The following is a 26071-nucleotide window of genomic DNA, read 5'->3' on the forward strand; positions in this document are numbered from 1 at the left end:
CCACAGAGGTGTCGGCTCCAGTGAGGACATCTAGGTCTGTCTCACCCACTGCTGTATCCCCAGCACCAGCACCCAGCATTGACCCTCTATCTGATGCTGACATCGGTACCTTCAGGGAGAGCTTCCGGTAGCCTTCTCCTACATCCCAGATAGCCACAGTCCTGTCGAACCCTCCAGACACGAGAAAAGAGGCTACAACACAAAATGATAAAGTTTCAGGGGGTGGGGGGTCATCTTTCCCTGCCAACTGCTTCCTCCTTCAGCAAGGTCAAAGCGGGCTGAGGTTACACTTGTGAGGTGCTACCATGGTTCACTCCAAGGATCCTCAAACCCCTTCCTGGGGTGGCTCCATGACCCGCAGCCAGTTACAGTCCATTCTCATTATTCATGGCAGTTACGTTCTGTAAAGCCATCACAGACCCTGAATTAGTCAATGGTGAACAATTCCTCCTAGGGGATATATAGGGTTAGGTTCCTAGGAGCCTCTCTGGTCGTAACACTTCATTAACCGATCAGTACGTAACCTTGTTTTAGGTCTGTTTCTGCTGAAACACACTTTAGTTGATACATAGTGTTTATTCATTAACATTACATTCATGGCCATCAGTGCTAGAGCTCATGCCTGAACCAAGCTTATCCAACACCCGTGTTTTCCCTGTAAGGCGAGTCACCGACTTCTCGCACTGAGGAACACTGGACAGCAAGCACTTCAGCCCTGTGCTTGGGGCCCTTTAAACAGCAAAATCACCAACCAAAACCACAACATGCAAAAATAACTGGGCACTAAAGGGACTGCGAAATGGACACTTGCCAATAAGAGAGCTGAAACAAGAAGGCAGAGGGTCGCCTTGTTCAAATGCAGCTGGGAGTGTGTGCATAGGCTAACTCACAGTCTTCACTGCCCTGCGCATGTCCCCACCCCGTGCCTCATGACAAAAATGCCACAAGTATTGATTTTAGGGTTACGAATAAATTTTACCCAACAAATGTGGAATGTGTGAATAGTGATGATTGACTGTAGGCAACTCTGAACCCCAAAAATACAAGGACAGAAACCAGTGGGATGACTCATAATGGGCTTTAACTCACAGAGACTGCTTGTGAAGAGGAAGAGTTGTTCAAAAACACCCTAGCATTTCGCAAGCCAGGCTCTGATTGCTTCTGTACTAGCTGGGGGCCCCTGAACCACACACAGAGCGAACCCCACTTCCCACGAGAATGGAGAGTAAAGCCATTGGCTCCTGGGTGTCAGGAGGCGTCACTTCCCTCACTGCGGCTAGTGCCCTGAGGCCGCTTCCTGTCATCACCCCTGCTGGCATCCGTGACCCTTCATTTGTCAACAACACCCCAATTTCCCATGGGGAAACACCCCATACAATACTCTCATTCCTTCTGGCTGGAGGGTACTGACTCCGACCTCTAGCTCAGGGAGGTGGGTGAGTCACTCAAACCTAGCCAATCAGAGCCTTTCATCCCCCGCTAAAGTGTTGGTTCAGAGATGGGGATGTGTCCTAAGCTGAGCCAATGAAAGACTTTCCTGGGACTTGCGCTGGTACCATCTAAAAGAAGGGTCTCTCTTTCTCTAGGACTGGCTCCCCGAAAGCACAGTCTGAGTGTCTGGACCCAGCCACACCCGAAGTGAGATCAGCTCTTGGACTTCCCCATTACAGGGGTTAATATATATCTTTGGCTGCTAAGCCACATTAAGCTGAGTCTCCACTACTTGCAAACTAATGCCTATGAATGTCCCTCTTGGCTTTTGTGTTCTCATAGAAAATAAATCCACCCTCACCATTGGCATCATGAGAAATTGCCTCTCTATACTACGGCAAGTCCGTGGGAATAGAACACGAGGAGATCTGCCCCAGCACTCCCATAGGTGTGAAGTCTTTCTATATGTTAATTACTCACTGTCTCTGGAAAAGTGGCAGGAGCTCACAGAACCTTCATGGCCCTTCATCAGAGTCACACAGGCTCCACAGTTCCGAAACTCGCCTGTATGGACGTTCCATATTTTTAAGGTTTTATCCCAAGAGCTTGTACACAGGAAATGGCCACTGAAGGTAAAACAGCAGTTTGAAATTGCACTGGAATGTGCCCTGAAACACAGATGGAAGGGTGTGCACATTAGCATTTCATGCCTGGAGGATCTGAGGACACAGCTAAGATGAGGGGCCCTGGAGCTGATCCCCTGTGACTTAATGGACATCAGTCCTCTGATCACTGCCTACCATGGTCCAGATCTTTTTTTTTTTTCCCCAAATTTTTATTTAAATTCTAGTTAGTTAACATATAGTGTAATATTGGTTTCAGGAGTAGAATCTAGTGATTCATCACTTACATACAACACCCAGTGCTCAACACAACAAGTGCCCTCCTTAATGCCCATACCCATTTAGCCCATCCCCCACCCACCTTCCTCCATCAACCTTCAGTTTGTTAAGAGTCTCTTATGGTTTGCTTCCCTCTTTCTCTCTCTTTTTCCCCTCTTCCCCTATGTTCATCTGTTTTGCTTCCTAAATTCCACATATGAGTGAAATCATATGGTATTTGTCTTTCTCTGACTGACTTATTTCACTTAGCATAATACACTCTAGCTCTAGCCATGTCATTGCAAATGGCAAGATTTCGTTCTTTTTGATGGCTGCGTAAGATTCCATTGTATATATATTACCATGATCCAGATCTTAATTGCTCTGACTATGCCACACTATTCCAGGATTTCTCAACCATGGCAATACGGACATTCTGTGCTATCCACAATTCTTTGGGTAGGGGGTTGTCCCATACATTGTAAGATGTTGAACAGCATCCCTGGGCTCTATCCACTAGATGCCAGTAGCCCTACATCCAGCTGTGACAATTAAAAATGTCTCCAGACATTGGCAAATTGTCCACTGGGGGACAAAATTGCCCCTGGTTGAGAACGACTGCACTATTTAGAGCTACCTGAGACTTGAGGAAAAAGAGCATCAGAAAATCTGTTAGTGGTGGTCAATAGAATAACAGCCCTTCAGGTCTCGTACTGGATCACACTTACAAAGTGGGTTTCTCCTGCTCACCCTCCACCTCCTTTTTCTCTGAGATGTGGAGGCCCCTCGTTCCCCACCCCTCTCTTACCACCTCCTCCCACTTCCCCTCCCAACTACTCCCTCTCTCTTCATCTGTCTTCAGTATCATTAAAGCATATTTGAATGCTGTGCATTTAATTAAGTTTTGAGTTCTCCATTCTCAACTTTTGTATGTCTTTTTTTAAAAAAAGAAAAAAAATCTGTCAGAATTGTGCTGTTTTTGTTTTCTTAGTGATCCTCAAAGTATTTTCCCCATGAACCTCATCTTCTGTTATAAACAGTTTTCAAGAGAAACCTATAAACATAGATGAGCATCTCTGAGTAGGCTGGATCATAAAATCAGTCATTTTACTTGAAGGAAAGCTCGGACAAAACTGTTTTTTCTAGAGCTCAGGCCAGAGTTTTGCACTCTGTTTCAGTTCTTCGTAATGCACAGACTGAGTAAGAGCAAAGGAGAAGAAATGTCAACTTCCCAGGGGTATCCAGGGTAAAACTTTCCAAATCCCTGTGGCCGTTAGGCTAAGAGCCATCCCAGCATATACTGGAGGTGGATAAAAAGCCTTCCTCAGAATCCAAACACTGTTGTTGGGATTTAAACCAGGGCTATCTCTATTTTCCAGGATGGGGCTCTCATTTCAAATAAATTCCACTTCTCATAAAAGATGGTTGTACTTAACAAAAGTGTGGGGAAAGTGCTTATGTTGCCCTTGCTTCTGGATAGGATAGAATCGATGCACTTCTCCTGATTTCTTCTGCTAAGTACAGCTCACAATCCTGGGCATTTATAAAGCAAAGAGGAGACTAGGAAAGATGGAGACAAGAATGCAGACCAGCATGACATCTTGGGACCCAAGAATGGTGTGCTGTGCGTCCCTGGGGTTTTATTTTTCTTCATATCTCCTGTACTGAATACTGGAAAAGCCTATAACCCAGGAAACAATGGGGACCAGAAAAAAGGCCCTCAAGAAAAGCCTGTTCTTTCTAGCCAAATGGATAGCCTAACAAGATGGAAAACTTGTAGACACGACCCAACTTATTCCAGCCAAACATCTCAGGAAAACCTGCATCCCATCCCCACCCTTGTCAGCAAGGGCCAAGAGGGGAGCCTAGACTGCCATGCTTGCCAGGCTCTACTGAGGTGGGCTGCTAGAACAAGATTTTAAGACTGAGAGTTTTCTAGTATAATTAATACACACAACGTCCACAACACAAAGGGAAATCACTCATCATACTAAGAGCCAGGAATATCTCATTGTGAATGAGAAGGTAACCAACAGATGCCCAACACTGAGATGACACAGACAGAATTATCTGACAAGGATTTTTAAGCAGCCACCATAAAAATGCTTCTATGGACAATTATAATCATGCTTGAAGCAAGTGAAAAGATAGAAAGCCTCTGCCAAGAAATCGAAGATGTGAAACTTTAGAACTGAAAAATAGAATATCCAAAATTAAAAATTCAATGAAAAGGACAGAGAAAAGAATCAGTGAATATGGAGACAGACAATATAAATTAAACAGCCCAAAAAATAGGCTGGAAGAAAAAAACAGCCTGAGAGACCTGTGGGACTATAACAAAAGATCTAAAATTTGTGCCATCACAGTCCCAGAGGGAAAAGAGGTAGCACTGAAAAAGTAATCAAAGAGATTATATCTGAAATTTTACCAAATTTCACAAAAGACATAAACCTACAGATTCAAAAAGCTAAATGAAACTAAAGTAGGATAAACCCAAAGAAATCTACCCCGACATATCATAATTAAACTTCACATGCAACACCTGATCTCTACGTCATGAGTTCAAGCCCCACGCTGGGGTTAGAGATTACTTAGAAAAAATGAAATTAAATAAATACATAATTAAACTTCTGAAAACTTAAGACAAAGAAAAAAGTCTTGAAAGCAGCAAGAGAGAAATGGCCCTTTACCTACAGGGGAAAAACAATTTGAATGGCAGTGGATTCTTCATCAGAAACCATGAAGATGAGAAGAAAATGACAGGACAGATTTTCAAATAATGAAAGAAAAAAAACAGTCAACTCCGATTTTTATATCTGGCAAAAATATCCTTAAGGAAGGAAGGGGAGGGGCACCTGGGTGGCTGAGTCAGTGAAGCGTCCAACTCTTGATTTCGGCTCAGGTCATAATGTACGTGTTGTGAGATCAAGCCCTGCTTGGGGCTCACACTGGGCATGGAGCCTGCTTGAGATTTCTCCCTCTCCTCTCCCTCTGCCCCTCCCCCCTCCTCTCTCTCCCTCTCTCCCTCTGCTCCTCACTGCCACACTTTCTCTCTCTAAAATAAATATATCTCTTAAAAAATGGTTAAAATGAAAATTCTGCATTATATATAGTTTTACCACAATTTAAAAAGTAATGTGATATCCCCCGAACCATGGAACTATTCACTTGAAATGGGTGCATTCTCTGATGTGTGAATTATACCTCAGTAAGGCTGTCAAGAGAGAATGAAAGACAGACAGGAAAGAGGGAAAGGGGAAAGTGAATGACCTCGAGACAGGTAAGAGCTATTTTTCACTAGATATTCTTTTGTTCCTTTTTAATTTTGTACTGTGTTGCATGTTTTACATTTTCAAAAAGTAATTTACATACTTTGGAAATAAAAACATGCAAGGCCCCTTGTTCAAAAACTAAGAATTTAAGGACGTTGACAGCAGAGTATGAAATCAAGCGTGGGGCGCTCTGTGTGGGGACCCTGTGTTACTTCAGAAGCTGCATACCCTGAAGCCATCCCTGTCACGTGGCACTGAGAATCTTTGCCTTTATCTTTTCTTGCTAAAAGCTATATTTCAAAAAAAAAAAAATCATACATTTAGGTTGATCAAAAATACCAATAAACATTTTGCTTATTTCTCTTTCCACCCCCATGGGGAAAACAGAACACAGTGGGCTGTGACACCCACAGCAGGAACTGCGGCCCCCTCCACTGCCCGCACCCCTCCCTGCCCTAGGGAAGTGGCCCACAGCACCCCCGACCCTGAGAGTCCCTCTCGGTAAGAGAGCATGTGCTGAGCACGCACCGTGTGGCCCGTCCTGAGGACCAGCGTGTGCCGTCTTGCTCAGACCTCGCCTCTGCTCAGTTTGCAGGTGAGGAATCTAAGGCCCAAGGTCACACAGGATACGAACCTGCACACTCTTAACTCCGGGCCAGATCCCCAAGGGACAGCCTGTCCCGGGCCAGCAGGGCTCGTCACTGAGCGCAGCAGGCAGGGTGCTGGGGCATATACACTTCTGGAATCCTGACTCCAGGGCCTGCTGGAGAGGCCTGCTCCCCCCAACCCGGTGGGGGCCACCTGCCAGGGAACCCTTGCCCACCCTGGACGATCAGATCTTCCCCTTTTACAGGAGACACTGGAAATTCACATTTGGGAGGGAGATGGGGTAGCTCTGCACAATGTTTTCCAGGGTTGGCTCACATGAAAACAAATGCACCTGAGCCCTGTCCCTGCCCACTAGCCACAGCTAGTGGTGTTCCTCCCACCTGGCTCCCGCCTTCCCTTTCTCCATCTCCAGCCTCCTCCGAGCACCCGTGACCAAGCTAGAGATGCCCCATGTGGACACCCTATCGCAAGCCGATGGTGTGCAGGCCGAATCCAGGAGGGCATGAACGGGGACCTGGGCCCACCTCTCTGCTGCAGGAGGGGGCCCCTCCTCACTTGGTGATGGTGAGCAGCGTGGCCTGGGATGTAATATCCCAGATCTTGATGCTTTTGTCCAGCGAGACGGAAGCCACCTTCTGGCTGTCGGGGTCAAAGCAGCACGCTGTGAGGGACCGGTTGTGATGGTCTGAGGCACAGGGAAAGCAACTCATTACCTGGCATTCCACGGGCCCCCCCCAGGCAGCGACCATGTTACGGAAACACAATACCAGTTTCACAAGGGACTCTACACTTGCACAAACATTTCCTGGGTGCCGACCATGTGCCAGGCTTAGAACGAGAGGCACGGCCGAATGGCTCCCTGTCCCCACAGAGCTCCCAGTCTGATGGGGAGATGCCCTTGTGCAAGCAACAGCCCATAGCACGTTGGGGGCCACGAGAGGGGTGTGCGGTAGGTCACAGCTCCTGGCCCAGCCCTGAGAGGTTGAGGAGGGACCTTAAAAGTTAGCAGGGGAACCAGAATAGGAAGAGGGCTCCCAGCAGAAGGAGTAGCAGGTGCAAAGGCCTGAAGGTGGGACAGAGCGTGGAGAAGCATGGTGTGCAGCTAGAAGCTGGAGGCTGAGGACAGGTAGAAGATGAGGGGATACAGAAAAGGGAGGTGCAGCCGGGGGGCAGCGCCCATGTCCCAGGTCCATGCTCAGAGACAGAAACACAAGGTACACGTGGGAAGTAGGCATGGAGTGTGAGAACACACACACGCACGTGCACACTCACTGAGGTCAGGAAGGCCACCCAGCAACGTACTGTTAATAATAGACACCCCAGCGAAGAAGACAGGACACATAGAGCAGCCTTTCACTTTTTAACTTTACATACTTACCACATTTTTTACGATGATTACATGTTTTTTTAATGTTTTATTTTGAGATAACCGTCAAGTCGCATGCAGTTGTAAGGAGTAAGACAGAGAGATCCTGTATGCCTGTCACCCAGTTTCCCCCAAAAGAAACAGCTTTTATACAACAGTATAATTGTTATACCGTGTCACAACCAGGAAATTGACATCTGATGCTTATTATCTTTACAGATAAAAACGTTATGAAGGCCAAGCTTCCACTCGATAAAAGTTTGGGCTTTACCTGTCCACGTGATGCGGGACCAGAACACTGTTTCATTTATGACAAGCACGGGGCTAATCCTGTGATTAGCCTTCACCGATGAGAATCGGGCAAGGTCTTAGCCGCTGGTGTTTTATCAGTGAGTGTCCCGTGGCTAATGATGTGGCTCATTATAGCCTCACCAGATAAGGCCATCAAAAGTCACTGTCGGTCAAGTGACAAGTGGCTGTTACCATGGCAGACAGAACAGAGCAGGGAGCCCCTGCAAACTCACTTTTGATGTGTGACACGGTGGTGGCATTTTCTGCGTCTGTTATACAGATTGCGCGGTCCACATCCAAGGCCGAGACCACGTATTTGCCATCAGGAGAAACCTTACAGGAGGCTATGAAGGTTTCGTGATTGATCTTCCACTGAATAGGGCAACAATCAAAAGGTGGTTTTCTCTCTAGCCCCGTGGTCCAGTAGAACTTTCTGTGATGACAGAAATGTTCCATCTATGCACCATCCAATACATTAATTAGTCTCTGGGCCACAAGGGGCCATTGAGAATTTGCAATGGCTAGTGCAAATAAGGAACTGAATTTTAAATTGGGGTTTGTTTAATTAATTAATGTAATTAATGAATCTGTGTGCAGGACAGATGGACAAGGATAGGTAGAGCATCTAGTGGAACCAGTCACAAGGTTCTCGTAATGGCCAACTTTCCTCCTACTCAGTTGGGTAAATGAGTGTTTATTAGGTGTCTGCACTGGGCCTCGCACCATGGACAAGACACCCCAGCCCAGCCCCTCAGGCCGCCCACACTCTCCCGGGAGAGACGGGCACCAAACCTCAAGAAGGGGACAATGAGCGCTCAACATTCTAGGAAAGGACAGTCTCTCTGTACCTTACAAATTATGGTATTGCCACTATGACAGTTTTAAAATATACCCACAAATTCTTCACCAGTCCTTCCAAAAGGTAGAGCCTAATTCCCCACCCCTTGAGCATGGGCTGGACTTGGTGACTCACTTCTAACGAATAGAATATGGCAGAAGTGACAGTGTGTGACCAGGTCATAAAAGAAACCGTGGCTTCCTCCTTGCTCTCTCTTGGATCACTTATTCTGGGGGAACAAATTGCCACCTCCTGAGGACACTCAAGCAGCCCTGTGGCGGAGAGCAACTGAAGGCTCCTGACCAAAGCCATCTGAGTGCGCCATCTTGGAAGGGGAGTCTTCAGCCCCAGTTGAACCTTCAGATGACTGTAGGGGGGGACATCTGAATGGTGACCTCATAAGGGGACATCTGAATGGTGACCTCATAAGAAACCTGAACCAGAACCCACCCAGCTAAGCTGCTCCTAGATTTCTGTCAGAAAGTGGTAGATAATAAGCGTTTGTTGTTTCAAACTGTTAAGTTTCAGGCTAATTTGCCCAACAATGGTGGATAACTAATTCAGCTCTCTAGTTGGCAAGTGGCGTGGATCACTGGGGCAACAAAAATAAATCAAAGCACTAAAAAGATGTTTAAAGAAGAAAAAGAAAAGCATCTCAAATAGAAAAACTGGCTGGAGACAAGAGCAGGAAATGTATAAGAGAAGAAACAAACATTTGGAATAAATGCTCAAAGTCAGGAGCAATCAGTGCTAATCTCATTTTTCCACCAACCAAAGTGGGCTAAAATTTTTTTAAAATCATGCTATCTGGCCGGTGAGATAGTGAGCACCCTTCCAGTGCATCGGAGAGGAGTTGGCACGGATGTCCGGAGGATAATTTTTAAAAGGCCATGTTTCTATAACAAATTAGCAATAAAATCCAGTTCTACTTATAGCAATAAAATCCAGCTCTATTTCCTTAAAAATATTGCATCGTGTGTATAAAAATTTACACACAAAATTTCCTCATCATAGCATCACTTATGATAGAGAAAAGTAAAAACAGCCCTAATGTCCTACCGGGGAATAGTGCAATACAGCCTGACTTATCCATCCCATGGAATCCATGCGTCCATGAGAAAGGATGCCGTCGATGTGTACTTACCCACTATTTATTTTTGAGTGAAAAAAAAAAAGTCAAGATCCAGAAAGTATGCACAGAATGATGCTACGTTGTTAACAGAACATACTCACCTGTGTTCATCTGGAAATATGCGCAGACATAGGAAAAGAGATGCCAACATATTAACTATAACCTCTGGGGTGTTTATGGTGACTATAAATTGATCTTTGCACTAAGAAGAAAAGAGGAGCAAAGGGGAGGTGATGAGGAGCTCCCTGGGGAGCCCCCCTTGGCAGGGCCGGGGCTGCCAGGGCATGGGACAGAGAGGGTCTCAGGCTGGTTCGGATGGATGGATGGTGGCCCCTCCAAGCTTGGGAGAAGACCGTCCCCAGAACACTCATGGTTTCACCACGTGGTCTTTGTCTCATGGCCTCAGCTCTACTTCCTACCCCATCAAATCCCAACACCCCCACAGGGGAGAGTCTCTTTGCCTGTGCATTTCCCTCAGCCTGGAATGCCATGCCCCTTTCTCCCCCACTCCCCCTGCTTGTGTATCCAAACCCTTCCCATCCTTCCAGCAAAAGCCTCCTCTGCCTGCCCCAAGAAGTTTCCTTCCCTGATGCATCCCCCTCCAGCACCTGGTGTCCCTGAGAAAATTCTCCTTTTCTGAAAGACTGGTTTCCCTTCCCACCCCAGGCCCCGCCTGAGGCCCCCCTCTCCCCGTCCCCACCAGGCCCAGGCATGAGCCTGTGTTGCCATGCACTGGGCGGGCCACACTCACCAGCAGCTTGCCTGTCTCAAGATCCCAAGCCCTCACCGCTTTGTCATAGGACGCTGTGATAATTCTGCCAAGAAAATGACCCAGACCGTTATGGCTATGGGTTCTATGGAAAAAAAAAAAAAAAACATAGAAAATTCTTCATAGAAAATGTCTATAACTTAGGACCAAGACTGCAAAGTAATCCCCGAATCTTCCTCAAGATGCTCCCTGAGTCCCCTCCATGAGCCTCCCAGAAACAGATGGAACCTCATGCCGGGTACCACTGCGTGCTCTTCCTGAGTTCCCTCAGCCACCCAGATACATTCTTCCACCTTCAGGGCATTAAAGGGACTGTTTCTTCTCTTCTGCGAATGAGTCTTCTTCTGAGGGGCTACCTACCACTCACGCGGACCAACCCTTTCCTTCTCTGCTCACGCGGCTGTCTTTTTACACGAACACTTTGACAGCTTGCTTTGTTCTGAAATGTTTTCTTGTATATTTAGTAAAATAATATAAATGTACCTTTATCCGTACTAATATACATGTACCTCTCTCCTCTGCATGTTTCTGTGGCAATCCGTGTCCCCCATGGAGGATAAATTCCCATGCAAGTTTTTATGAGCTTTGTAGCTGCTGCTCGGGGCACAAGCAAATCTGTTTTAAAGCAAAGCCTCTTGGGACGCCTGGGTGGCTCAGTCAGTTAAGTGTCCGCCTTCGGCTCGGGTCATGGTCCCAGGGTCCTGGGATGGAGCCCCGCATCGGGCTCCCTGCTCGGCGGGAAGCCTGCTTCTCCCTCTCCCACTCCCCCTACTTGTGTTCGCTCTCTCACTGTCTCTCTCTCTCCCTATCAAATAAAAAAATAAAATCCTAAAAAAAAAGAAAAGAAAAGAAAGTTGTCCTTGGGACACCAAATAAATAAAACCTTAAAAAAAAAAAAAAAAGGCAAAGCCCCTTGTGTTTTAAAGGCCTATCTCATGTCCTGGGCCTCCGTTTCCCCCTGTGAGATGCCACCTGGGCCTCAGTCGCTGTGGCCGCTTGCAGCTTCAGCAGGGCCACGGGTGTGACCACAGAAAAGCATCTCCGTGAAGGAAAGGCAGACTGGCTTTGTCTGAGCCACCATACGTGCGGTCTTGTCAGCGCTTTACATTTTCCAAGAGTTGCCACATCCCCTTGACTCTCCCAGCAAAACGTGGGAACCGTGGGGACAGAGGCGGGAGAAGAGAAACGTCCCTGGCGTGCTGCTTGCTGGCCTGCCCCCTCGCTCCTCCAACCCAGCGCCGGACGAGGGAGAGGTCACCTTCTGCCATCAGCCGTCACGCTGCACTCTGAAACAGGAGCTTTGGGCCTCTGCTCAAAATCCCGAATGACTGAGCCATCCACAGCATCCTCAAATCAACAGGAGAGAGAGGGAGAGAGCGAGGTCACCCAGCCGTGGACGGAAGTCGTGCGCTGAGCTCGTCCACGGCAGCAAAGTGTGACGACCCCTGGTCCCACGCCGCCCCTCGCCCCGCTGCCTCTCCCCAGAGCAGCGAGGGCGCCCTGCCCCCCACGGCCTCCCTGGAGAACGCCCCCTCCCCTGCACAGGCGCCCCCAGGGGGACAGGGCCACGGATAATTTCCTCCATCTCTACCGGCCAGAGGGGCTTGGCAGAATCTCACAAGACCTTTCAAGAACTTGAAGAGTTCACGCCCTTTGACCCAGCAGTGCGACTCCGAGGGGTCCCTCCTAACAGGGCCACCCTTGCCCACCCCAGTCCAAGGCTTGTGCGGAGAAAGGTCCATCAGGTGTTAGAGGGGATGGCGGGCACAGTGGCATAAGTCACCTCAGGGGAGCGGCTAAAACAGACCCCAGCAGGCCAAACGTGGGGCGCCGGCCCCTGTTAGCACGCGAGCGGCTGATGACTGAAGACGACAATGAGATCGAAGCCCGGCAATAGCTGGAGACCATGAAGAGAAGAAAACAGGGTGCCAAAGAGAAAATGCCCGTTGTGGCAGAGGTGAAATATTCTCAGTTAGAAATGTGCCCAGAGCTTTTCAGGATAAGCTGCGGTGGAAAGTCCCCTTGAAAAACAGGTTACTGGTAAGACAGTGAATTCCGAGAAAGGGCTTGGGTTGCGGGGTGAAAATGCGGCACGGGGGCTTCTGGCCTGCCCGGGGCAGGCCTGGGACAGTACTTCCGGATGCGCAGAGCCCATTTTGTATTAAGAGCCCAAGTCGAGGGGCACCTGGGTGGCTCAGTCGGTTAAGCGTCTGCCTTCGGCTCAGGTCATGATCCCAGGGTCCTGGGATCGAGCCCCGCATCGGGCTCCCTGCTCGGCGGGAAGCCTGCTTCTCCCTCGGCCTGCCGCTTCCCCTGCTTGTGCTAGCTCTCACTCTCTCTCTCTGACAAATAACTAAAATCTTAAAAAAGAAAGAAAGAAAGAAAGAGCCCAAGTTGTGTTGGGGGGCAAAGAACCCTCTGTCAGGGGTCCCCAAGACTACCCCCAGGCTCGGTGATTCTCCAGGATCCCCACAGGACCCTGCACATAGTCAGACTCATAGCTAAGATTTATTACAGCAAAGGACACAAAGCAAAATCAGCAAAGGGGAAGGAACCTGGGGTGGAGTCCAGAGGAGACGAGGCATAAGCTTCCAAGAGTCTCTCCAGTGGGTCACAAGGACATGCCTAATTCCTCCAGCAACCAGTTGTGATAACATGTGTGATGTGTCATCTATCGGGGAGATGTGCCTGAGCCTTGGGGCCCAGGGTTTTTGGGGGGATTCCCTAGCACACACCAAAATCCAGACTCCCAGAAGGAAAGCAGGTGCTCAGCATGAACCACATGGCTTACGCCAACAGTCTGGGTACACTGAGCCCTCCTTATCACTTAGCGGATTGCAGGACACCATGAGCCAGTCCAGCTCCCAGATGCCTGCCAAGGCCAGCCTCCACGGCAGTCTCACACCTGCTGTATGAACCCTTTTCTACACAAACCCAGGCCCTCAACCCCCACTCCGTTAGGACTTGAAACAGTGGGGTCATGTTGGGGGAACCCAGCAGGCCCTAATCAGAGGCAGGAAGAGACAGCGGGAATCCAAGGAAGAACTCACCAGGACAGAACACATCCAAGCTGCAAGCCTGGATTCACAAGTCTACTGGTTGGGAGAAAAGAACGGGTCCCCTGCCTGCGATCCAGCCTCCCTGGCTGGGGCGTGGCTCTAGCACAAACATGGAACTAAGAAAACGATCACTGTGGGGCCTGGGACTGCAGTCTGTGCAGCCCACCCCCCGGGCAGGCTAAGGTCAGCCCTGGAATGGACCCTCAGCAGGGGGTCCATGTGCAGCTTCAGCACTCAATAGTGACACCTGCTGGCCAGGTAGAGGAACAGCACCCGTAGACAGAACCCTTTTGGAACAGGTGCACTGCTTGTGAAGAGAATCCTTCCACAAGAAGCAGATGGCAAACAAGCCAGATTTTGTTAGTGAAATCCAAAAGCAGTGGAAATGTCTCTGTTTTGTACTGACTGTTTCTTGAAATAAATAAGCGAAAGACAGCTTCCTTTTCACCTGGCATCTGGAGGCAGGAACCCCTCTGTGGACTCAGATAACTGACTCAGATAATTCAAGGCGGGGGTACTGGTCATACTTTTAAGTGAAGGGGAGGAAAAGAGGGCCTCCACTAAATAGTTGGGAAAATAGGGAAATGTGACAATACCCACACCCCAAGTTTATCATGGTTATATAAACAGTGTTTCTTTATGGTCTCAATTTAGTAAACATGGGTATATGTGTGTGAACAAGAAAAAAATAAACTTATATCCCAACATTTTTTTTAAAGAGACACAACGAGAGAGGGAACACAAGCAGGGGGGAGTGGGAGAGGGAGAAGCAGGCTTCCTGCTGAGCAGAGAGCACAATGCGGGGCTCCATCCCGGGACTCTGGGATCATGACCTGAGTCGAAGGCAGATGCTTAACGACTGAGCCACCCAGGTGCCCATCCAACATTTTCACAGCAGTTAACTCCAGGGTTGTGAAGTGATGGCTCTTGTTTCTTCTCTGTGCTGTGAGGAAAACCACCAAAGTTGCTATTTCTTAATGACTGGAAAGAGGCATGCCAATATATTAGAGGGATATTGGGTACAGGATTAAGAATGATTTTTCCCCAGAGTCCCTGGGCGGCTCAGTCGGTTAAGCATCTGACCCTTGGTTTCAGCTCAGGTCATGCTCTCACAGTTGTGAGATCGAGGCCCACTTCGGGCTCTGCACCCAGCAGAGTCTGCTTGAGATTCTCTCTCTCCCTCTGCCCCTCCATCTCCCCTCTCTCTCTCAATCTCTCAAAAAAAAAAAAGATTTTTCCCCAACTTCTTCATATATGTATGGACTTTGCAAATTATTCACAATGGTCCACAGTGAGGGTAAAGGGAGCTTCCAAAAGATTAAATCAGATGCTTGGGTTCTGGGTGGGGCCCAAGAGGGGGGATAGGAGATGCAAGGTGACAGGAGTGGGGAGAGGAGGAAGAAGCAAGGGGACATTTTGGCCAAGATACCATGACAGGAGAAGTCAGTGTGCCGGGCAATGGCTGAGTCATCTACCCAGGGAGCGCTCAGGAATGGCAGCTACACTGGGGCAGGGAGAGCCAGGGGAGAAGCCAGCCAAAGGGAAAGGTGGGGAAAAGAGAACCAGGAGGAAAGAGGACTTCTTGGAGGAGGTGTCAATGGGGCCGGCCAAGGCAGACAACTGGTGACTCTGGCAAGGGCTGGGGGTGGGGAGTGGCGTGGGAGGGACCTGGAGAAATTGGCAGAAGCAGGCAAGGCCATGAGCGAGGCTGGTATCGGGACACTTGGACAGGCGGAAGTGACTGCATCCTGGAAACAGTGGTGTGGACTAGGCAGCCAGACCACTGTGGAGAACCAGGGACATCTCAGTGGATGGTCTCTAATCTTGGGACAAGATAAAACAGGTGGGGGGCACCTGGGTGGCTCAGTTGGTTAAGCGACTGCCTTCGGCTCAGGTCATGATCCTGGAGTCCCAGGATCGAGTCCCGCATCGGGCTCCCTGCTCGGCAGGGAGTCTGCTTCTCCCTCTGACCCTCCCCCCTCTCATGCTCTCTCTATCTCATTCTCTCTCAAATGAATAAATAAAATCTTTAAAAAAAAAAAAAAGATAAAACAGGTGGATTTCCCCTTTTAGAGACAAGAGCCTTTGGCCCAAACAGACAGAAACCCCTGTGAGTCCCTCCACTGGTTCAAAAGGTGAGAAGAATGAGGGGAGGATCTGAGCTGGCCAAGCAGGATGCACACTTGGAAAGCTGCCCCCCCTCCCCCTCCCCCTCCTCCTTCCCTGGGTGATGACAACCCGTAGAGCCCCCTCGCCCCTGGCTCCTCAGTCTCCCCAGAGGGCTGGGAAAGGGTTTAAGGCTCTCAGAAGAACCAGAAGTTTTCCCAGCAGGAGCTCATGAGCCACAGCAGAGGTGGGGAACGGATGGCTGTTGGGCATCCAGGCAGGCCCCAGGGTAGCCCCAGTATGCAGCTGGACCTGGAGAGTTTCAGGGAGGCCCAGGAGGTCATGTGATCACCCAAGGTCACACAGCTGAACCACTTGGACCATCCCCAAACCCTCCTGCCTAGTCTGCCAGGCCTTGGTACCCACTGATGACACAGAAGATGACCTTGTGGTCATCTGGAGGGTGAGGAGCTATCCTTCACCTGATTACCCAAACCGGAACCCAGGAACCAGCCCAGATTCCCTTCTATCCCCTCCTGCCCCTGAAGCCAGAGGAGATGACAAAACTCAGAATGGACTGTTGTCCCCCATGGGCCCAGCCCCAGCCACACAGTCATCTGTGGCCTGGGCCCTGATGGCCATTGACATCCCCCATCCCCACTCCCTCATCACCCGCTCCTGAATGACCAGCAATGCCCCCAAATTGGCCTTCCAGCATCTGCTGGCTATGCCCAGAGGCTTTGGAAGAGTTCTCAGTGGCCACGTCTCTGCAACCGCATCTGACCATCACACACCCCTGTTCCTTGCGCCCCTGCTTCCTGCACCTTGGGACACTGAGCCATGCTCAAGCCTGCCCCTCCAAACCACCCCTCATGGACAGGTCCCAGGCCTGGCCACTTTCCTATCCTCTGTGACCACCTAGGCCTGGTCATACCATCCCTGTGGATGGAAGTGAAGTTTCCAAATGAGAAGGAGACCCAAAGAGAGGCCACAGCTCAGAGATCCCAGGTAAGCCCTAGGTACAGCGGGAACTGTCCAACAGTAGGTGGGGGGTTCCGCCGGTTGTCCCCATCCCCTGCTCCTATGTTTTCCAAATCAACAGGCCACCAGCAGCCACACTAAACTCATCTCTCTCCAGGGGCTTGACGCTAGGGTTGAACCGTCACTTGGCTTCTCCTTCTTGCATTTCGCTCAGAAAGTTCTCTCCAAGTCTTTGGGATCCTTGAGCATCTGGGAACTCTCCATAAGATATGGCACAAGCCTATATCCCCTACTGGGACGTTCTCATCTCACCTACACCAGGCCACCTACCCACAGCTTTAGAGTGCAGTCATAAGAGCCACTGAGGAGCTTCGTGTCATCCACACAGAAGATACAGGAGCTCACAAGGTCCTCATGTCCCCTCAGAACTTTAAACGGGATCTGAAAAAAAAAAGAGAGATTGAATGAGTTCAACAGCTTACAAAATACAAGATTAATATCAAAAAATCAGTTGTGCTTCTATACACTTGCAATGAACAAACTGGAAAAAAAAACTAAAAAAAAAATTCCATTAAAGGCATCAAAATAGGAATACATTTAACAAAAAAAAAAGTGTAAAACTTACACTCTGAAAATTACAGAACATTGTTGGAAGAAATTTTAGAAAACCCAAAGACATGGGAAAGCAGCCCACATTCATGGATTAGCTATTACCTTACTATTGTTAAGATGAAATTACATTCCAAGATGATCTACAGATTCAGCAGTATCCCCTCAAGATCCTAGCTGACTTCCTTTCCAAAATTGACAAGCTGATCCTAAAACTTACATGGATGCTCAAGGAAAGCAAAATAGCCAAAACAATCCTGAAAAAGAACAAAGGTGGAGTACTCACAATTCCCAATTTCAAAATTTACCATACACAAAAAGTGACCATAGTCAAGACACTGTAGTTACTGGCCGAACGACAGACATAGAGATTGATGGAACAGAATTGAGAATCCAGAAATAAGCCCTCATATTTTAGGTCCCTTGCTTCCTTAACAAGGGTGCCAAGTAATTAAAACTGGAGAGATTAGTCTTTTCAACAGATTGTGCTGAGACAAATAAAATCCACCTGCAAAAGAATGAAGGCAGACCATTGCCTCACGCCACCTACCAAGGTTAACTCAAGATGGATCAAAGATCTCAATGTGAGAACTAAAACCACAAGGCTCTTAGAAGAACACATAGTTGTAAGTCTTCAGGAACTTGAGTTAGGCAGTGGTTCCAACACCACATGCACAGGCAGCGGCAACAGCAACAATGTGAACCTGGGCATTATCAAAATTAAAAACTTGCTCTTCAGAGGGCACCATCAGGAGGGTGAAAAAACAACCCACACAACGGATGAAAACTTTTGGAAATCGTATATCAGATGAGAGATTTTTATCTAGAACACATAAAGAATGCTCAAAACTCAACAATAGAAAAAGGAACAACCCAATTTTTAAATGGGCAAAACATCTGAATAGGCATTTCTCCAAAGAAGACATGTCAGTGAGCTCTAAGCACATGGAAATGTGCTCAACATCATTAGCAATTATGAAAATATCAATCACACATAAATTGAGGGGCACCTGGGTGTCTCAGTCAGTTAAGCGTCTGACTTTGGCTCAGGTCATGATCTTGGAGTCCTGGGATCAATCCCCATGTCAGGCTTTGTGCTTAGTGGGGAGTCTGCTTCTCCCTCTCCTTCTGCCCCTCGCCCCACTCTTGTGCTAGCTCTCTCTCAAATAAATAAAATATTTTTTTTAGAAAAAGACCATATTGAGATACCACCCCATACCCACTAGGATGTCTATAATCAAAAAGTAAGATAATAACAAGTGCCAGCAAGAATGTGGAAGACTCAGAAGTTTCATACATGGCTGGTGGGAATGTAAAATGGTGTGGCCCCTTTGGGATATAGTTCAGTATTTCCTCAAAAATTAAAACATATACAAATACATGATCCAGCAACTTCACTCCTAGGTGTATACCTAACAGAAATGAAAACATACGGCCACACAAAAATTAGAGCATGGGTGCTCATAGCAGTATTATTCAGAATAATCAAACAAACAGAAATAATACAAATATCCATCCACTGGTGAATGAACAGATAAAATGAGGCATATTCACATGATGAAACATGACTAGGCCATACGGCAGGAATGAAGGACTTCTCATTTCTGGGCTGAAATCAACAACTCTTCCCAGATTCATAAGACAAGTGAGGTCACAGAGCAGACTGCTGCCCCCAAAATTGGAGAGACAGGCAAATACAAAGAATCCTAAATTATAGAGCAGAAATCCAGGAGCAGTGACCTCCATGGGAACCAGGCCCAGGATTGGGAAACCTGACCTATAAGTGACAAGTTGCTGGAGGTGCAGCGTGGATAATTTTGAGGGTTAAAAATTCCAGGGGGAAAGATACAAAAGTAGGGATCCGAAAGGGTACGTGCACCCCGACGTTTATAGCAGCAATGTCCACAATAGCCAAACTGTGGAAAGAGCCAAGATGTCCATCGACAGATGAATGGATAAAGAAGATGTGGTATATATATACAATGGAGTATTATGCAGCCATCAAAAGGAATGAGATCTTGCCATTTGCAACGACGTGGATGGAACTGGAGGGTATTATGTTGAGTGAAATAAGTCAAACAGAGAAAGACATGTATCATATGACCTCACTGATATGAGGAATTCTTAATTGCAGGAAACAAACTGAGGGTTGCTGGAGTGGGGGGTGGGGTGGGAGGGATGGAGTGGATGGGTGATAGACACTGGGGAGGGTATGTGCTCTGGTAAGCACTGTGAATTGTGCAAGACTGTTGAATCTCAGATCTGTACCTCTGAAACAAATAATGCAATATATGTTAAGAAAAAAAAAAAGAAGAAGAAGAAGAAGGTAGCAGGAGGGGAAGAATGAAGCAGGGGAAATCAGAGGGGTAGACGAACCATGAGAGACGATGGACTCTGAAAAACAAACTGAGGGTTCTAGAGGGGAGGGGGGTGGGAGGATGGGTTAGCCTGGTGGTGGGTATTGAGGAGGGCACATTCTGCATGGAGCACTGGGTGTTATGCACAAACAATGAATCATGGAACACTTCATCTAAAACTAATGATGTAATGTATGGGGATTAACATAAGAATTAAAAAAAAAATTGCAGGGGGACCCAGCCATGAGGGGCCCCCACATTCATGTTAGCATTACCTCCAGTAGTGGACCTCGTCCTCACAGTGAAGATCAGAGAAAAATTCCCTCATGCTTCTGGCTGGGAGAGGGGTGGGAAAGAATCACTTTGAAATATTCCACAGCAGCATTGTGTTGTACCTAACAAGCTCAGCTGTCAGGAGAAACTATTTAGCCAGAGCATAACCCTGATGGGATTTTATCAGAGCCTAACTGACCTGGGGGAAAGGAAATACCCAACCCTAGCCAGCTCTGGCCTTCCACATGGGAGGAAGGAAACACCCAGATGGCCACTCTAGCCTTCCAAGCCCACCTAACCTCAGAGTGGGGGGCAGAGGGTGCAGACTTTAAAAGCACCTGTGAAGTTCACCACTCTGAGGCAGAGGCCCACTAAAAGACTGAGACCTAGTCATAGGACTATAGACCTTCTCTGCCCCCTACACATTAGCATCACATTACTACAGCTTATTTACAGCTGTTCCTTTTACCCAGTACGTCATGTCTGGCTATCAAGAAAAAAAAAAAAGTACAATCCTAAGAGGCAGAAAACGTAGCTTGAAGAGAAAGCGCAAACCCAACAACAAAACCAGACCCAGATATGGCAAGGATGTTGGAATTATCAGACCAGGAACTTAAAACACCTGTGGTTAATATGCTAAGGGCTCTAATGAATGTGGTAGACAATATGCAATGTAAGCAGAGATGGAAATTCAAAGAAAGAACCAAAAAGAAATGCTACAGATCAAAAACACTATAACAGATAAAGAGTATCTTTGATGTGTTCATTATTAGACTAGACATGGCTAAGGAAAGAATCTCTGAGCTTGAGGATATATCAATAGAAACCTCCAAAACTGAAAAGCAAACAGAAAAAAAAAAAAAAAAGACTTAAAGAAATGGAACAGAATTTGCCAGAACTGTGGGAGAACTACAATCATGTAATATATGCATAATGAAAACACCAGAAGGAGACGAGAAAATGGAAGAGAAATATTTGAAACAATAATGATTGAGAAGTCCCCCCAGATTAATTTCAAATGCCAAACCACAGATCTAGGAAGCTCAGAGAACACCAAACAGGATAAATGAAAAAAAAAAAATCTACACCTAGTATATAATTTTAAAGATCCAGAAAATCAAAGATAAAAGGACATTCTTGAAAGAAGCTAGAGGAAAATAACGCCCTACCTATAAAGGAGCAAAGATAAGAATCACACCCACCTTCTCAGAAACCATGTAAATAAGAAGAGACTATAGTGAAATATTTAAAGTATTAGGAGGGAAAAAACCCACCAACCTAGAAATTTGTATCCTGCAAAATTATCCTTCAAAAGTGAAGGACAGGGGCACCTGGGTTGCTCAGTCATTAAGCATCTGCCTGCGGCTCATTCCAGGGTCCTGGGATCAAGCCCCGCATTGGGCTCCCTGCTCCCCAGGAGGCCTGCTTCTCCTTCTCCCACTCCCCCTGCTTATGTTCCCTCTCTCTCTCTGTGTCTCTCTTTGTCAAATAAATAAATAAAATCTTTTTTAAAAAAAAGTGAAGGACAAATATTTTCTCAGACAAACAAAAATTGAGGAAACTTTGTTACCAATAGATCTGCCTTGCAAAAAATGTTAAAAGTTCTTTAGAGAGGAGGAAACTTATATAGGTCAGAAACTCAGATCTACATAAAGCAAGGAGAGCACCAAAGAAGGAATAAGTGAAGGTAAAATAAAAACTTTGTTCTTATTCTTAATTGATCTAACAGACAATAGTTTCTTCAAAATAATAATAGCAACAATGTAAAAAATAGCAACAATGTATTATATATAATATGTTACATATAATATATATTCTTATAATAGCAACAATATATTATATATTATATAATTAACATGATTATGTATATATTATATTATGTGTGTATATATATAATCATGTTAATTATATTATATATATACACACACACACACACACAAATGAATGACACCAATGATACAATGGACATGAGGGAGGAATTAGAAATATTTTAAGTTACTGACATTACCCTTGAAGTAGTATAATGTTGTTTGAAAGTGGACTTGAATTAACTGTAAATGTATATTGCAAATTCTTGGGCAACCACTAAGAAAAGAAAAAAAAAAGTGTATCTGATATGCTAAGAAAGGAGAGAAAATGGAATCACATGGAATGTTCAGTTAAAGCCACAAAAGGTAGAAGAGCGGAAGACAAAAATAGGAATAAAAAACAAGGGCAACAAATAGGAAACAGTAACAAATATGGTGGATATTCATCCAACTATATCAATAATCACTTTGAATGGTCTAAATGCACCAATTAAACGAAAAATTGTCAGAGTAGATGAGAAAACAGGACCCAATGATATGTTGTCTACAAGAAACCCACTTTAGATATAAAGACACATACAGATTAAAAGTAGGGGTCCCTGGGTGGCTCAGTCGGTTAAGCATCTGACTCTTGATTTCAGCTCAGGTCATGATCTCAGGGTCATGAGATGGAGTCCCACATCAGGCTCCACACTCAGCAGGGAGTTTGCTTGAGAGTCTCTCTCTGCCCCTTCCCCCACTTGCACTTATCCTCTCTCTCGCTCTTTAAAAAAAAAATGTTGGGGTGCCTGGGTGGCTCAGTTGGTTAAGCGACTGCCTTCAGCTCGGGTCATGATCCCAGGGTCCTGGGATGGAGCCGCACATCGGGCTCCCTGCTCCGCGGGAAGCCTGCTTCTCCCTCTCCCACTCCCCCTGCTTGTGTTCCCTCTCTCGCTGTGTCTCTCTCTGTCAAATAAATAAATAAAATCTTTAAAAAAAAAATGTAAATGGATGGGGGTGCCTGGGTGGCTCAGTCGGTTAAGTGTCCGACTCTTGATTTCAGCTCAGGTCATGATCTCAGGGCTGTGAGATCAAGCCCCATGTTGGGCTTCATGTTGGGTATGGAGACTGCTTAAGATTCTCTCTCTCCCTCTGTTCCTATTCCCCTCCCTCTCTCTCTCTTAAAAAAAAAAAAAGTAAATGGATGGGAAAAATAGACCATACTAACACTAATGAAAAGAAAGCAAGACTAGCTATATTAATTTCAGATTAAGTAGACGTCACAGTGAGAAAAGTTATCAGAGGTAAAAGGGGGCATTGCATAATGAAAAGGGGTCAATTCTCCAAGAAGATATAATAATCCTTAACATATATGTGCCTAACATCAAAACATCAACTATGTGAGGCAAAAGCTATTAAAATTGCAAAGAGAGGGGCACCTGGGTGGCTCAGTCATTAAGCGTCTGCCTTCAGCTCAGGTCATGATCCCAGGGTCCTGGGATCGAGCCCCGCATCGGGCTCCCTGCTCTGTGGGAAGCCTGCTTCTCCCTCTCCCACTCCCCCTGCTTGTGTTCCCTCTCTCGCTGTGTCTCTCTCTGTCAAATAAATAAATAAAATCTTTAAAATAAAATAAAATAAAATAAAATTGCAAAGAGAAATAGATGAGTCCACTATCATGGTTGGAGACTTCCCTCTATGAGAAAGCACCAGATCCAGCAGACAGAAAATTAACAAGGATATAGCGGAACTCAACACCCCATCAGTCAACTGAATGTACAGACTACTTCATCCAACAACAGCAGAATAAACATTCTTCTCAAATTCATATGAAACATTTACCAAGAAAGACCACATTCTAGGCCATAAAACACACCTTAACAACAACAACAACAAAAAACAGAAATCATATAATGTCTGCTCTCAGAACACAAGGGAATTAAATTAGAAATCAGTAACAGAAAGATGATTGGAAAATATCAAAATACATGGAGAGTAACACATGTCTTTTTTTTTTTTTAAGTAGGCTCCATGTCCAGCATGGAGCGCAATGCAGGGCTTGAACTAACTACCCTGCGATCAAGACCTGAGCTGAGTCCAAGAATCAGACACTTAACTGACTGAGCCACCCAGGCACCCCTAACAACACACTTCTAAATAACACAGGGGTCAAAGAAGAAGTCTCAAGAGAAGTTTTTAAATATTTTGAACCTAACAAAATTAAAATATGATATCAAAATTTGTGGGATGCAGTGAAAGAAGTGCTTAGAGAGATATTTACAACATTGAATGTGTATATAAAAAAAGAAGAAGAATTTAAAATCAATCATCTAAACCTCCACTTTAGGAAAATAGAAAAAGAAGAGCGAATTAAATCCAAAGTATACAGAAGAAAAGAAACAATGAGAATTAGAGCATAAGCCAATGAAATTGAAAACAGGAAATTGACAGTGAAAATCAATGAACCCAAAAACTGTACTTTTAAAGATCAATAAAGGGATGCCTGGGTGGCTTAGTTGGTTAAGCATCTGCCTTCAGCTCAGGTCATGATCTCAAGTCCTGGGATCGGGCCCTGGATCGGGCTCCCTGCTCAGCAGGAAGTTTGCCTCTCCCTCTCCTTCTGCCCCTCCCCACCACTCATGTTCTCTCTCTCAAATAAATAAATAAATTCTTTTTAAAAATCAGTAAAATTGATAAGCCTCTAGCCAGGCTAACTAAGAAAAAAAAAGAGATAACATAATACTAATATCAGAAATGAAAGATTCTATGGACATTAAAAAGATAGTCAAGGAATATTATGAATAATTCTATTTCCACAAATTTAATCACCTGAAATGAAATGGACTAATTTCAAATTTGAAATGAAATGGACTAATTCCTTGAAAGACACAATTTGGCAAAAGTCACACAAGAAAAAATAGACACTCTGGATAGGTGTTTATGAAGAAATTGAAATAGTAACTAATTACCTTCCAAAACAGAAAGCTCCAGACCCAGATGTGTTCACTGGTGAATTCTACCAAACCTTTATGGAAAAAATTATACCAATTCTCTACAATCTCTTTTAGAGGATAGAAGCAGAGGGACTACTTCCTAACTCATTCTGTGAGGCTAGCATTACCCTAACACCAAAACCAGATAAAGACATTTATAAGAAAAGAAAACCATAGACCAATATCTCTCATGAACATAGATGTAAAAATCCTCAACAAATATCAGCAAATTAAATCCGACAATGTATAGAAAGAATTATACATCATCACCAAGCGGGATTTATCCCAGGTATGCAAGGCTACTTCATTACTCAAAAATCAATTATTGATTTTGAGTAATGAATTAATGTTGATGATGAATTAATGTAATTCATCACATCAGTAAGCTAAAAAAGAAAAATCACATGACTATATCAATAGGTGCAGAAAAAGCATTTGACAAAATCCAATAGCCATTTATGATAACTCTCAGCAAATTAGAAATAGAGGGGAACTTCTCAGTTTGCCAAAGACTATCTACAAAAAACCTACAGTTAACATCATACTTAATGATGAGAAGCTCAGTCTTTCCACTAAGATCAGGTACAGGCAAAGACTTTCCCTCTCACCACTCTTTTTCAACATTGTACTGGAACTTCCAGCTCATGCAATAAGACAAGAAAAGGATATAAGAGGTTTAAGATCGGGAAGGAAGAAACAAACCTGTCTTAATGCACAGATGACATTAGCACCTATGTAGAAAATCCAAAGGAATCAACAAAAACTCCTGGAACTAATAGCAGTTTTGGCAAGACTGCAGAATACAAGGTTAATATAAAATACAAAAATCAATCACTTTTTGCTAAGCCAGAAATGAACAAGTGGAATTTTATCTTTTTAAAAGATTTTATTTAGTTATTTGAGAGACAGAGAGAAAGAGAGGGAACATGAACAGGGGGAGGGGCAGAGGGAGAAGCAGACTCCCCGCTAAGCAGGGATCCCAATGCGAGGCTCCACCCCAGGACCCTGGGATCATGACCTGAGCTGAAGGCAGACGCTTAACTGACTGAGCTACCCAGGTGTCCCAAACAAGCGGAATTTTAAATTAAAAACAGTATTATTTACATTTATACCACACAAAATTAAATATTTAGGCATATATCTAACAAAATATGTTTAAGAGCTATATGAGGAAAACTACAAAACTCTGATGAACAAAATCAAAGAATTAAATAAATGGAGATATAGTCCATGTTCATGGATAAGAAGACTCAATATTGCCAAGATGTCAGTTCTTCCCAACTTGATCTATGGATTCAATGCAATCCCAATGAAAATCCC

General features: G+C 45.6%; 1 protein-coding gene across 1 annotated transcript in view; it reads right to left on the bottom strand.

Moving 5' to 3' along the window:
- The window catches only part of WDR88 (WD repeat domain 88), a 45531-nt gene that overhangs the window by 12881 nt on the left and 6579 nt on the right, over positions 1-26071 (bottom strand). Inside the window, exons 2-8 of the mRNA XM_035023585.1 lie at positions 17066-17176; positions 11848-11936; positions 10572-10635; positions 8084-8222; positions 6749-6878; positions 1912-2099; positions 110-192 (exon numbers count right to left, since the gene is read on the bottom strand). Of these exons, the coding sequence (XP_034879476.1) occupies positions 110-192; positions 1912-2099; positions 6749-6878; positions 8084-8222; positions 10572-10635; positions 11848-11936; positions 17066-17176 (804 nt within the window). The remainder of the gene's footprint in view (positions 1-109; positions 193-1911; positions 2100-6748; positions 6879-8083; positions 8223-10571; positions 10636-11847; positions 11937-17065; positions 17177-26071) is intronic.

The sequence above is a fragment of the Mirounga leonina genome, unplaced genomic scaffold (genome assembly GCF_011800145.1).
Source record: "Mirounga leonina isolate KUSES-001 unplaced genomic scaffold, KU_Mleo_1.0 Mir_177, whole genome shotgun sequence".
NCBI classification, from domain to species: domain Eukaryota; kingdom Metazoa; phylum Chordata; class Mammalia; order Carnivora; family Phocidae; genus Mirounga; species Mirounga leonina.